The sequence below is a fragment of the Mesocricetus auratus genome, unplaced genomic scaffold (genome assembly GCF_017639785.1).
Source record: "Mesocricetus auratus isolate SY011 unplaced genomic scaffold, BCM_Maur_2.0 Super-Scaffold_4256, whole genome shotgun sequence".
Taxonomy (NCBI): domain Eukaryota; kingdom Metazoa; phylum Chordata; class Mammalia; order Rodentia; family Cricetidae; genus Mesocricetus; species Mesocricetus auratus.
In genome coordinates this window covers 35,957,247-35,970,431 of record NW_024429182.1, presented here as the reverse complement: position 1 = coordinate 35,970,431, position 13,185 = coordinate 35,957,247, and the positions used below count along the sequence as shown (strand labels likewise).

The window sequence follows — 13,185 nt, the reverse complement described above, 5'->3', positions numbered from 1 at the left end:
TTGGTACTTAATACTGGTTTGGGTCATTAATTTTTTTTCATATGGGACTATATTTTTCTCCCAAATAAACTGAACTGTATTGGGAAGCGGAGACAAGTTCTCGAAGACATTTCTTTTTCATGTTTTTCTTTTCTCCTTCATTTTCTTAGAGTAAAAATGTGTCAGAGTTTGCAAATTGGCTGCCATTTGTAGGCGAGAAAGGTCCCACTGGCAAGTTGTTTTGCCCAGAGTGAACTTAAAAACAAACTTCTGAATTAGTTGATGATTAAAAACCTGGGAGACTTTGCATCAAGATCTGTATGTCTGTTTTCCTACAAAACAAAAAGGTATTCAGAGCATATGACAGGCTGGGGTATATGTTCATGCACAGTCCGGTTAGCAGCAGCTGACTGCCACCCACCCCCAAAGGAAGGTATGTATCCTTACAATAGTTCCCATAGCTATAGCAAAACCTGTTTCCTGCCTGGCTCCTGTAGGCTTTTGTGTTTACAACTCTAACGGAAGACATTCAGCAAATTAACCGAGAATGGAAATCCTAGACTCTGTAAACACAGAGAGGTGGCCATTAATGCCGGCCTTAATGGGCAACATGTTTGTTTTACATAGCTAAAACCTGACTTGTTCTGGCCCTTAGTCAAAGACATTAACCTTATGGGTTTATGCTTAGTTCCTCCTGGGCTTGCCAAGAATTGATAATAGATTAGAGAAATGAGCAATTGGAAGAACCAAAAGCAGCCAACTCAACAATCACGTGCAAATGATCAAGACAGCACTAGAGCATGGAGTTCAGGAGCACTGACTGTTCCCTAAACCACGTGGAAATCACGAAGCTGCATGTTGCTGGCTGCTGTCCATCTAATCTGGAGCCCCATACTGGAAGCCAACTGGTTAACACTAGTCCACAGCAGCTCCTCTCACCACCTCACTACAGGCTCCTGAGCCCCACAGTGTTCTTCACAAATACTTCTCCTAGTCATAGACTCCTTTGGGGACTTTCTTGTTCCTGGCAGTGGATGGTGGAGGGAGATGCCCTTATCCTGGGTTGTTGTCAGTCATAAGAAACAATGGCTCAGCCGGGAGGTGATGGCACATGCCTTTAATCCCAGTGCTCGGGAGGCAGATCTTTGTGAGTTCAAGACTAGACTGGTCTACAAGAGCTAGTTCCAGGACAGCCTCCAAAGGCACAGAGAAACTCCCCACCCCCTTAAAAAACCCAAAACAACAATAACAGCAACAAAAACTCAAAACCAATGGCTCACCAAGGCTCTTTACTAAACAGAACCTTACTGCGTAATCAGAGCTTCAGAACAAGGAAACAACTTAAAGACACATCGAGTGAAATGCAAGGTAGCCTTGATGATAGAGCCAGGATCGGGGTGGGCATCATTTCCAATATCTCTGTATGATTACAAAGTATTACTTTTATGAAGGTCATGGGAAAACTATGAAGCTACAGGGGCAACTCATGCACTGCCTTGGTGGAGAAGGGAATGAAGCAAATTTGTCAATCATTGGGACTACTAACCCAACCAGGTACCAACAGTCCATGCAGTATTTAATCGGCACTTCTCCATATTGTTGGAAAGAAAACTAGTTTCTCCTCATTCCTTTAAGTCAACATTCATTAACTCTGAATATTCTCACAACTAGAGTAATTCCTTCTAATAAGATTTCTTTTACTAATTAGATCATTAAAAGATTCCTATACTATAGTGTTTCTTAAAAGGTTCTTGAAGCATTTGCATGTGCATGTGAGTGTACACAGGTTTTCTTAATCTTCTTTTGTCTCTTTCTATCTACAGGAATTATTATAGCACTAGAGCTTTTCATTTTTATGACTTTCTCGATATTGCTGAGTCAAAATATCCATTAATTGTAGACTCTTGCCAGCATTGTTATATTTTGACCAGGGCACACTTGGCAAATACTGGCATGCTGTGATCATGTTCTTTTTATTATGTTTGTATGACAAAGGATTTGAGTTCAGAATCTTGATGTACTTTGATGCTGACTGAGGATACTGCCTGATGCTGACCTAAAGTAATGACAGTCTGGTGACTTAAGTGGCTCTATACTGTTCCCATACTTACTAGGTAAAGAAGAAATAACTGATGTTCCACCCATGTCTAAAGTTAAGAACTGCTATGAGTATCATTGGCTGGATACAGAAAGTTTCTGAGACCTGACACCTGGAATTCTTTAGTCTTCACACTGAAGCATCTTTTCCCTGATCACATCATCCCTTTAAATGGCAATGTCCATGTTTATATGTCTAGGCTTCTCTGAGTAGAAAAGAAGAGTTCATAAGATCTATAGGAAAAGAGCACTTAGGAAACCAATATTTCACACAGACACATGACCTGAGTATGTGGTTAAAGTAGACATCTTGAGAAATGTTCACACCACAACACACACCAGTTGTCCATCAAAGAACAGCAAGTAGAAACAAAAAAATAGGATATAGTAAATCTCTAACACACAAACCTCCTAATCCCAGGGAGCAGGAGGGCAGGTACTTCTAAAAGCTGTAATGTGTAAGGTTAACCTACAGGTGGGAACAGTGGTGCTCACTGCCATATTTTACATGATTAGTGATAGCTTGATTGATAAGAGTCAAAAATTTATCAAATTCAAAGAGTGGTAAGATGTACTTGGAAGCCTAGAAAAAGAGGTCTGTGGGAAATGGACACGAAATCTTAGAAGATTTAAAAAACTCAGGGAGTGACCTTAATTCACACTTACACCTCCCCCCCCAATTTAAAGACAGACTGTACTTAGTATTTGGCAGTGAGTCAGAGGACTCATATGCTAGACATAGAATATCACATGCTACTGAGAGTCTTCTTCCTATGAATAATACGAGAGGCAGAAAAATAACTATCTCCCCAGATGTGTTCAGATGGCAACTGGGGTGTGCAGAAAGATGTCCCTCAAAGATAGCCACACCCAATCCTTGGACCCTGTGGATACACCTTGCTATGTGCTCTAAAGAGTTTAGGCTTGTGAACATTAAGGTTGCTGATCAACTCACTTTGAAATAAAACAATTATTTTGCATTATCTGAGAGGGCATGGTGCAATTCACTGGTCCTTTGTAGCATTAGAAGGACACAGCCCAACAAAGAATCTGGCATTGAGACAGAAGGAAGATGGGATACTGGGTACATGGGTAACATCTAGTAACTTGTTAGAACAAGGACTCAAATTGTTCCCCTAACAGTTCTGGAAGGAATGCAGCTTGGTGGACACCAGTCACACCCTGTCAGACATCTGACTTTTGCAACTATGTCATTTAAGTCACCAAGGTTTTGCTAATTCAGTGGAGCAGCAAGAGAAAGTAATGGCTTTGGAGGACGAAAAGGCCTAACAACATCAACCCAGCAAACATTAGAAGACTGCTCCTACTTTCTGAAGACAGTAAAACACTTACTTTTTTGTAGGTTTTTTCTTCATTTTGTTTGCTAGGTACTGTGTCTCCATTTTCAGCAGTTGACGACATCTACAAAGGAGAAATATTTCCATTTTGAATCTGAATGCTACCCTTTCAATACAACGTAATAATGCTATCAAAGAAAAATATATTTTACATAGCGTCTTGTTGTCATTACTGCCATTGTTTCAAAGAAAGACAAACAAAGGAAAAAGAAAATCCAAGGGTACTTATTGCAAGTATACCTAACTGTGTAAGTCTGAAGAACCCTAAACCCTTTCATGTGAATAGATTCCTTGTTAAAAGCTATTTAAAATCTTTTTGCTTCAGGTTGTAAGAGCTCACTGTAAAAATATCTGGAAAGTACCAAAATTATGAATCAGAGCATACACAGAAACTTCCCATAAGCAGCTCCATGATTCACGTTTTAGCACAGTTGTCTCTTCCTTTTGACATATGCTTTTTTGTTTGTTTGTTTGTTTGCTTGTTTCGAGACAAGGTTTCTCTGTATTGTTTTGGAGGCTGTCCTGGAACTAGCTCTTGTAGATCAGGCTGGCCTCGAACTCACAGAGATCCGCCTGCCTCTGCCTCCCGAGTGCTGGGATTAAAGGTGTGCGCCACCACCCGGCGACATATGCTTTTTAATATGAAAAATGATAGTATCCATCTTGGTGTTTTCAATGAACACTGATATAATAAGCATGCATTTTTATGATAAAAATCCTCCCTGGGAAAAGAATATTTTCTTTTAGATATGAAAAGACATCACTGTGTGAAGCCAATTGTGTACCAGTACTTTAGTTAATAATGCTAATACTGATGGATAGTTGAGGTGGCTGAAAATGTTTATTTCTGAAAATAATAAAGTAATTATCTGTGCTTATTTAAGTCTTTGTCCAATATCAATGTTATCTTGGATTCAATTCATAGAATGACTAAGCCACACCAGAGTATTAACACTTTAAAGCTTTTACTAATATTCTAGTAAATTGCCTTCCAAGAAGTCTATTCCCACTCATAGCCCTATCTGTAGCGAGTGGGAGCTTGTCTTATTGAGCATTAATGACTACTCTAATTTAGATATCTTTGATAATTTGATAGGTCAAATAAGGACTCTCTCCTTATTTTAATTTTAATTTTTGAAAATTACTAGTGAAGATTAAAGTTTCCCCACACTACTGTTAGCTCTTTGTGTGTTTATTTTTGAGTTTTCCATACTTTTGTTAAGCTATCTATTAGGGTCTTAGTATTTAAATTATTGGCTTTTAAACCTATAATTGTCAGTAGTATTAGTGATTTCATATTTAATTCTAAGTTTTGGAACTATTATTTTATTACTAAGCACATTATTAGAATTTTCCCATGCTGCTATATGCCTTTTAATCTGTTTTAAAAATTTGACAGAGGGGTTTTAGCTCTACATATGCAAAACTATTAACTTTGTGAGTTTTTTCAAATGCATTTAAGATAAAACACTTTTATAACTGATAGACATTAGATATTTAAAGATGTATTTTAATCACTATTTAATAGGCATTCATATTTGACTTCAAATTCATTAAAAACTTCTGTGATAAATGAGGTTACCTACATCATCAGGGGACCACAATACTTCAGGATCTTTCCTAAATTATTAAAAAATTTTCATATATTTTATATTTTGATCATATCCTTTCTCCTACCCTAACTCCTCCCAGGTCTTTTTTACTTCTCTACTCAACCAACTTTATGTTCATCCCCCTCAAGAAAAGGACAAAAAACCCACAAAAATTAAAACAAACAAGCAAATAAAAAAAGAATATCAAAACAAACATGAACTCCTGGGCTTGGGATCTGCTCTGGAGTATGGTTGACATAGTCAGTGAAACTCCATTGGAGAAAACTGATATTCACCTTCCTAGCAGGAATCAACTGGAAATAGCTTCTTGGTTAAGGGTGGACTTTGTATTCACCCCCTCTCTCTCCATGTGGAGACTCTGTCTGGTTTGAACCAATGGGAGTCTTATATGTGCTCTCAGAGTCTGTGAGTTCAGATGTGTTCCAGTCCTGTTGGGTCTGGAAGATGTTGTCTTCTTGGAGCCATTTACCACCTCTGGCTCTTACAGTCTTTCTGCCTCTTCTTTCATTTAGATCCCTGAGCCTTGAGAGGAGAGGTTTGATGAAGACATATCATCTAGGGTTGATGCCCAAAGTCTTTCACTCTTTGCTCACTGTCCAGTTTGGAACTCTTTGCTAATTACCAGTGACTCCAAGAATACTTCAGGATCTTAAATTACATGAAAGGCATGTAATACCCCAGGGAAAGACAGATCTGACTTTCTTACAAGCCTTTGAATCCTGGGATTTAATAAGTTCAGTATTTGTGGCATTAAAGAATTAGCCAATCATATCTCTACACCTGAACTTAATAACTGAGTTCACCCCTGATGGCGGGTGTCCAACATGACTAAGGCCATTCAGGAAAATGAAGGTATGGACTTAGATGAACTCACCTCACTAGGTCTACTGTTCCCACAACCAGCCTCCCTCTTACCCTTCTTATTCTCAGAGGGACTCCATTCAACCTGTCCGTATTAGAACAGGGAGTCTACAAAGATCCTGTTCCACAAAATGCTTTATTTGTTTAAAGAGGAGCTGATTTCTTTTTATCCCTAGAATAGTACTTTGATGGGTTCTGAATAAAATGCTAGGAAGATTAAAATGCTTGAAAGACTTAGTAATACCAGCTCAGGATAAAAATCCAACCTAGAGCAAAGAGTAGAAGGACCTCCCTGAAGCACGCTACGCAAGCAGCTGCACTTCTCAGACCCTAGGCTTTGCAAATGGTAACACTTCAACAGCCACTCTGTGGGGAGTTGAGAAACAACCTCTGGGAAATGGACTAATTGACAAATGAAGGGCAGTGAGCAGGTAGTCTCAAAGAGTACCTCTTTACTTTGTGAATCAGTCCTTACTTGACAGTAGGGAAGAGGAGGTGGAAACTATACCAGTTTACTCAAGTCATTTAAATTCCTTTTGAGAAGCACAAAAAAGGTAAGGGAGGGTCATGGTAGTGATGGGTGTCCTATTCACTGTTGATAGTGCTTGTGCCCCCCACCCTGGGGGTAGTGTTAGAAACAAAATCACTGATCAATATTTATTGATATTCCCCCTTCTTCACCCCTAAAGGGTCAACTGAGATAAAAGTTGCTATTGTTTTCTCTCCCTGTTGCTGCGATAGAACACTATGACCAAAGCCACTTAAGCGAGAAAGGTCCAGCTCAAAGTACAGTTCACCAGTGTGGGGAAATCAACACCCAGGAGCTCGAAGCAGTTACTCACACTATGTCTCTGGCAAGCAGAGAAAGCAATGATTTCCTTGCCTGTTTTCCACTCACTCTCTTTTATACAGTTCAGAACCATTGCTCAGGGAACACAAAAACTCTCACCCACAATGGCCAGTCGGTAGATGCAATCAAGATGATCTCCCACAGGTATGTCCAGAGGTCAATATCCCTGGAGACACCAGACCTCCCAGGATGACAACACTAAGGGCCACAGCAGCAAATTAAAAAGGACTATTAAACTGGGCACAGTGGGGTTACTATCTGCCCTTACTTAGGCTTGTTATGATTCTGCACTGGGTACAATATGTACTTGCAAGTGTGTAAGCCAATGATGACATTATAATCATTCTATTTCTTTAAAAGAAAGGAGAGAAGATAGTCTGAGAAGTGCTTGTGATCAACCTAAAGATGATTACAAATGAATTCAGAATTCTTTTTAATATTTTGCTGTAGAGTATTTGTTTAAAATTAAGGAGAATTCTAAGGTGATTAAAAATTAGCCATGCATCATAATTCATGGCATTTTCCTCCCCTGTCATGCTTTGTCCCTCCACATACAGATAGACATTCAAAGCTTGTGTCTTGTTTGCTTGATGTTTGTTTGAAATTTGATATGGTCAAAGTTAAATGTCATGAACTAGGTAGGTAAATAAAGATACAGTAGAAAAACTCAGTGCTGTAAAGAGCATCTTTCAGGAATAGGGATACAGAATACATTTCCTTACCTTTGTAAATAAAATGGCAAGTCATCTGTAGTTGGTAGTGACGGGTGGCCTATTCATTGTTGACACTGCTTTTGTCCCCCCAGGTTCCTGTTAGAAAAGAGATCACTGGTCAGTATTAAGTGATAGCCTCACTTCCTCTTTCCCCAAAGGATCAGGTGTGGCTCTAGGTTGAGTAGTGAGACTTCAGAAAGGGGGTGCACATAAGGGAATAAATAAAGAGGGTGACAAGAGAATAAACCACAGGACCCAATATATACTAAATGAACTGTAGTGTTCAATTTAACTTTGCAGTCCCTGCTTGCAACAGTGAAGGACAACAGGATTGGATTCTAGATACAGAGTCTCCAACAGATATAAGCAGTAACTCAACCCACAGAGGCTGCCTTGGATATCACATTAGTTTTTATACAGGATTCCTTTCTTAACATGTGAATAATCTTCCAGCAGTAGTTATATGATAATTGACTGATTTTTATCAGAGTTGCTTAGATGTTATACTCCAAATAATACTTCCACAAACGTTTTGGCTATAACTATATTTAACATAGAATAGATATAAGTTCATTGTTACCATTTTTTTTCAGCACTAGAGATTGAACCCAGGCAAACACTTTACCATGGAACTATACCCCCATACCTTTTTATTGCATGCCCAGGCAAGATCTTGCTAAATTTTCCAGGTATCCTTGAATTAGCAATATTCCTACCTCAGCTTCCTGAGTATCAGAAATTACAGGCACAAGTCATCATGCCTTGATCACATTCAACTTTTAAACCATGGGCAGGTATAACATAAAAATAAATTGGTCTTATATTCATATACCCCTAGAGATAATCAACATCAACAATTTGTTGCACTGCTGTAAACAAATCCCCCCCAAGCTTGTTGCTTAAGCATATGTGTGTGCGCGAGCACTCACACACACACACACATACACACTTCTATTTGCTCTTAGCAGTACTGATATATATATACACACTATACATACATATATATTATATGTATGTGCATCTTCCTGTCTAAAAATAACTGTACAGGGAGCGGAGGGGGGATGGAGTGGGGGTGAGGGGTTGGAAGGATTGAGGGATGGGGGAAGAGAGGAGGGAGAGGGAACTGAAAGTGACATGCATAAAAAGTTAAATAAAAATATGGAAAACCAGAATAATGCTGCAAAAAATAACTATACAGTAGATATTAAATGACTGTGGACATCCTAAATGGAATATCTATATTGACTCACCCACCCCAAAAGCTCAGGAAATACCATTTATTTTTTTTTATCATAGTATGACTTTAAGACCCCGCTTTTTGAAGGAGGAAATTCAACTAAAATTATTTTTACTTAAAACTAGGCTTGTGTTCAGTTTCTTTCCCCCACATTCTGATATATATATACATATATATTTATATAAGAAAAAATCATTTCTGATGGCATGACATGCAAAATTTTGAAGATTAAAAAAGATCTCAGATCAGATTCTCAGTAACTACATGAGAACTCATAAAGACAATTAGGTTTACAATATCAATTACTGTCAACTACTGGCATTCTGTTTTTTCTAGTTCCTTCAAGGAAAACTTTTCAACAGAATAATTCCTAAATGTATTTAAAAGTAAAATGAGAGCTTTTGCTGTATATTTTTTAGAAGTTACAGTTCTTATGTTATCCTGAAACCCAAAATTACTCCAAATCATAATTAGCATATCAACTTGGTCATGAACAGTTGTATGCAATTCCATAAAGCAAGAACATATCCCCAAGCTCTATTTACTCAGACTTAGGAAAAACAGGATTGGTCATAAGTGGTTAAGAACAATTAAATCCCATGCTATTTGCTAATGTTTCAGCCTAGGTTCCAATAATGAATTTTATGGATATTTGAGTATTTCATCTTGATTTTCCAAAGTGGCCAAAGGGAGTTCCTCACAACTTGGCTTTACCTGACCAAAGCCAAAGAAGCTGTAACTTCATCACCAGACACACATTTCCAGTGATTTTTTAAATCATTTCTCTAAAAAGAAGGCTGACTGAGGATTCAGTTTTAGCAGCCACCAAAGCCAGCGAGGCTGAGTCAGCCATGGCGATGGTGTGATGATGAAGCTGGTCTTTTTGTCTGAATCAGGAAGCACCCATCCCGTGCCCTTCCTTGTGTCTGCCACTCTGGTGGCCTATAGATCCCAGGCCCTCCTTCATTTGTCACACATATAAAAGTGGAGGCCAGTCTGGGCTGCCTGACAGACATTAAAAGACAAGCAAACTCTTAATGGGGATATCAGTAACAAAATGATTTTATCTAAGTTTTAAACCCCAAAGAGAAGAAATAGCTTTGCCAGTACTAGCGATTGAATCCAGAACCTTGAATATGCTAAACAAGTGCTCTGCTGCCAAGCTACCTCTCTTGCCCAAGGAGGAATTATTAACAGGAAAAGCAAAAGTCCTAACAATGCAATGGAAGGCATTCTACAAGATGTCTTTTTTGAAGCCACCAGTTCCTTTTGAATGCATCAGATTGAAGCTACTTCTACCAGTTCAAGGGGTCGGATTAAAATCTTGTTATGAAGGAGATTGGGAAGTAGCATGAAGAAAAAAAGGAGCAGTTGGGAAATCAGTGGCCCTGAGGATCACATGCAGGGCTAGATAAACACGAGTAACTGACACAGGACCTTGCTATTCCTTGAATTCATGATCCTCCTGCTTCTCAGCCTCCCAGGTGCTGGGACTATACATAAGCATCTCCACACATACCTGGTTAAACGGGAGGGCTTACTTTCTCCCCAGTGTCCCCTTTTTGTTGGGGATCAAACCTTGCGCCTGATGCATGGTGGGTAAGCACTCTACCACTGAGCAACATCCCCACATTTGCTATTTTAAATTTTACCATACACCAAATAACCAAAACACCAAATTGAGTCTGCTCCCACCGAATCTACAGTTTTGTTTTGTTTTTTGTTTTTTGAGACACGGTTTCTCTGTGTAACTTTGGATCCTATCCTGGCACTTGCTCTGTAGACCAGGCTGGCCTCCAACTCAGAGATGTGCCTGCCTCTGCCTTCCAAGTGCTGGGATTAAAGGTGTGCTCCACCAACACCTGGCTACAGTTTGTTTTTACTAGCATTTCTTATAAATAGCTTAAAATGTACTTCTATATTTTTTAATCTGAATTTTCTATTTTAAAGGAGATATAAAACATATCTGGCCTTTAATCCCAGCACTTGGGAGGCAGAGGCAGGAGGTATCTCTGTGAGTTCGAGGACAGCCTGGTCTCCAGAGCAAGTTCCAGGACAGCCTCCAAAACAAATACAGAGAAACCCTGCCTCGAAAAACCAAAAAATCATACCTGTTTTGAAAAATTATATTTTGGCTTGCTTACAACATATGTCCTTATGATTAATTATACTAGTTACTGTATTGTTTCTCATTTGTTTGCTGATTTATCAAGTTTATAATTCAATTCCTTTTTTCTTCCTGCTAATTTAAAGCTTCCATATATACTTGTTCATAGTTATCTTTCTACTTTAAATCAATTTAAAAAATCTTTCTTTGGTGTTGCAATGCTGGGGATGAAACCTAAAGCATTTACCATAGTGGATAAGCACTTTACCACTGAGTTATAGCCCCAACGTTTTTTCCCAATAAACCCAAAGCATTTACCATAGTGGATAAGCACTTTACCACTGAGTTATAGCCCCAACGTTTTTTTTCCAATAAAAACAAAATGACTATATATGGCCCTGATACCCAGGCAAAGATTTACCAATCAGATCTTCTTCCAAGAAGAAACAACTGTCAGCATGGCAGTGTGTGTGTGTGTGTGTGTATGTGTGTGTTGTGTGTGTGTGTGTGGTGTGTGGTGTGTGTGTGGTGTGTGTGGTGTGTGTGTGGTGTGTGTGTGAACAAACATCTCAGTTCACAGCTAGCACCTTCTGGGTTAGCCTCTGCAGGGAGTCATTCACCCTAGGTCATAACCTCGTTGGGGCGGTCATGACCTCCTTGGGGCAGCCCTTTCTGGGGTCAGATGACAAGACTCTTCCTCACCAGTCAGCACAGGCTCTGTGGTTTCTTCATGGGATTTGGTCTTGTGCTTCCTCATAGCTTTTTTTAGCTTCCTTGGGTTTTTTTTTTTAAATCAGAGTCCCATAGGCTTAATGTGACCAACTTGTTTTTCCAGTTTTCAAGGCTGAAAGTTCAAAACCAAGGCTCTCGAGGGGCCATGATCTCTCTGAGACTTTGGGTAGACCCGTTCATCAACCCTCCCTAACTTTTGGTGGTGGTCATCCTGCATTCTTTGCCATGATCTCTCTGAGACTTTGGGTAGACCCATTCACCAACCCTCCCTAACTTTTGGTGGTGGTCATCCATCTTTGCATTCTTTGGCTTATACTTCATAACTCCAGTCTTGGCCTCTTTAACCCCACAGCATATTCACCAGGTGTCCCTGTCTACACACATGACATTATCCTTATTTCCTGAACCATTCTTGCTTAGAGTCTAACCAAACAATCTCATCCTCACTTGAGATCACGTGCATAAGCACTTGAAGTTAGCACAATTCTCACAACAGTTACCCCAAACTCAGTTACAACACCTGCTTCTAGAGAAGCCAACCTGTAACCTCTCTTTTCTCTTCCTTAGCCTCAGAGAGGCGCATTAGGGGTGTTTTTCATTCTCACTCCCCACTCTATGCCTTCTATCACACACTTTCTCAGAGTCAGTGCCACTTCTGCTTCAAGGAGCCTTAATGACTGACAGCTCACAGTCCCATCTTCACCATTTAGACTTGACCGCAAATTGTGACAGTTGATCATTATTGTCAACTTGCCTGGAGTTAGAATCATCTAGAAGATACACCGTAAGAGCCTGTAAAAGATTCTGGAGTGGTTTAACTGTGGAGGGAAGATGCATCCTGAATGTGTGCAATACCATCCTATGGGGAGGGATTTGGACTGAACACAAAGGAGAAGGGAGAAATTAAGCTGAACACCAGGATTCATCAGTCTTGGCTCTCTGGATACAGTGACCATCTGCCCATATTCCTGCCTCCATGCCTTCCCTGCATTATGAACTGTATCCCCTTGAACTGTGAGGCAAAGTCAACCCTCCCTTCCCTGGATTGCTTTCGTCCAGTAATTTGTCAAAGCAAAGCAGAACATACCTAGCACATTTGATTAGGCCTACTGCTTGCCACTTTCCTTGGTTCTTCGTCTCCCCTATCCTGATGCTTTTGGTTCAGTTCTCATTTGATGGGAATACTTCTAGTAATTCCTCCAGGAGCAGCACATAGACTCACCCTGACTCACTCTACGTGTAGAAATATCTTTGCTTCATCCTCATGAGTACATCTTTTGGGCAGTAGAGGGATCTTCGCTCGCTATCCTTTTCTTTTGTCTCTACTTTGTCCCTCATTTATAGGCAAGCACTTTCATGGTAGAGCCTCATGAAGCTGTTTTGGGGCTGACTTCTCTTTTGCATTTGGAAAGTTGTGTGTTTTCTTTTCAACACACAGTTCCAAATGCCCCGATGACCAAGCTTTTGTTTTTCATTCATCTTCCCTGGTAAAGTGAAACTGACAAGAAACTAATATGTGGAGATGTCAGTTGGCAGCTATTTGATGATCTGACACAAACTGTGAGGAAAATGTAGACTCTCTCAGTGAAGAGCAGACTGCATATCCTCCAGGCAGACCTCTGTGAATGGCACTCTTCA

General features: G+C 39.7%; 1 protein-coding gene across 4 annotated transcripts in view; it reads right to left on the bottom strand.

Annotated features, from left to right (window-relative positions):
* Nucleotides 1-13,185, bottom strand: part of Pip5k1b (phosphatidylinositol-4-phosphate 5-kinase type 1 beta) — a 265,421-nt gene that overhangs the window by 144,820 nt on the left and 107,416 nt on the right. For all 4 annotated transcript variants that reach the window (XM_040746216.1, XM_040746229.1, XM_040746219.1 and 1 more), the window contains exons 2-3: nt 7,481-7,567; nt 3,430-3,498 (exon numbers count right to left, since the gene is read on the bottom strand). In XM_040746216.1, the coding sequence (XP_040602150.1) occupies nt 3,430-3,498 (69 nt within the window). In that variant the 5' untranslated portion in view covers nt 7,481-7,567. The remainder of the gene's footprint in view (nt 1-3,429; nt 3,499-7,480; nt 7,568-13,185) is intronic.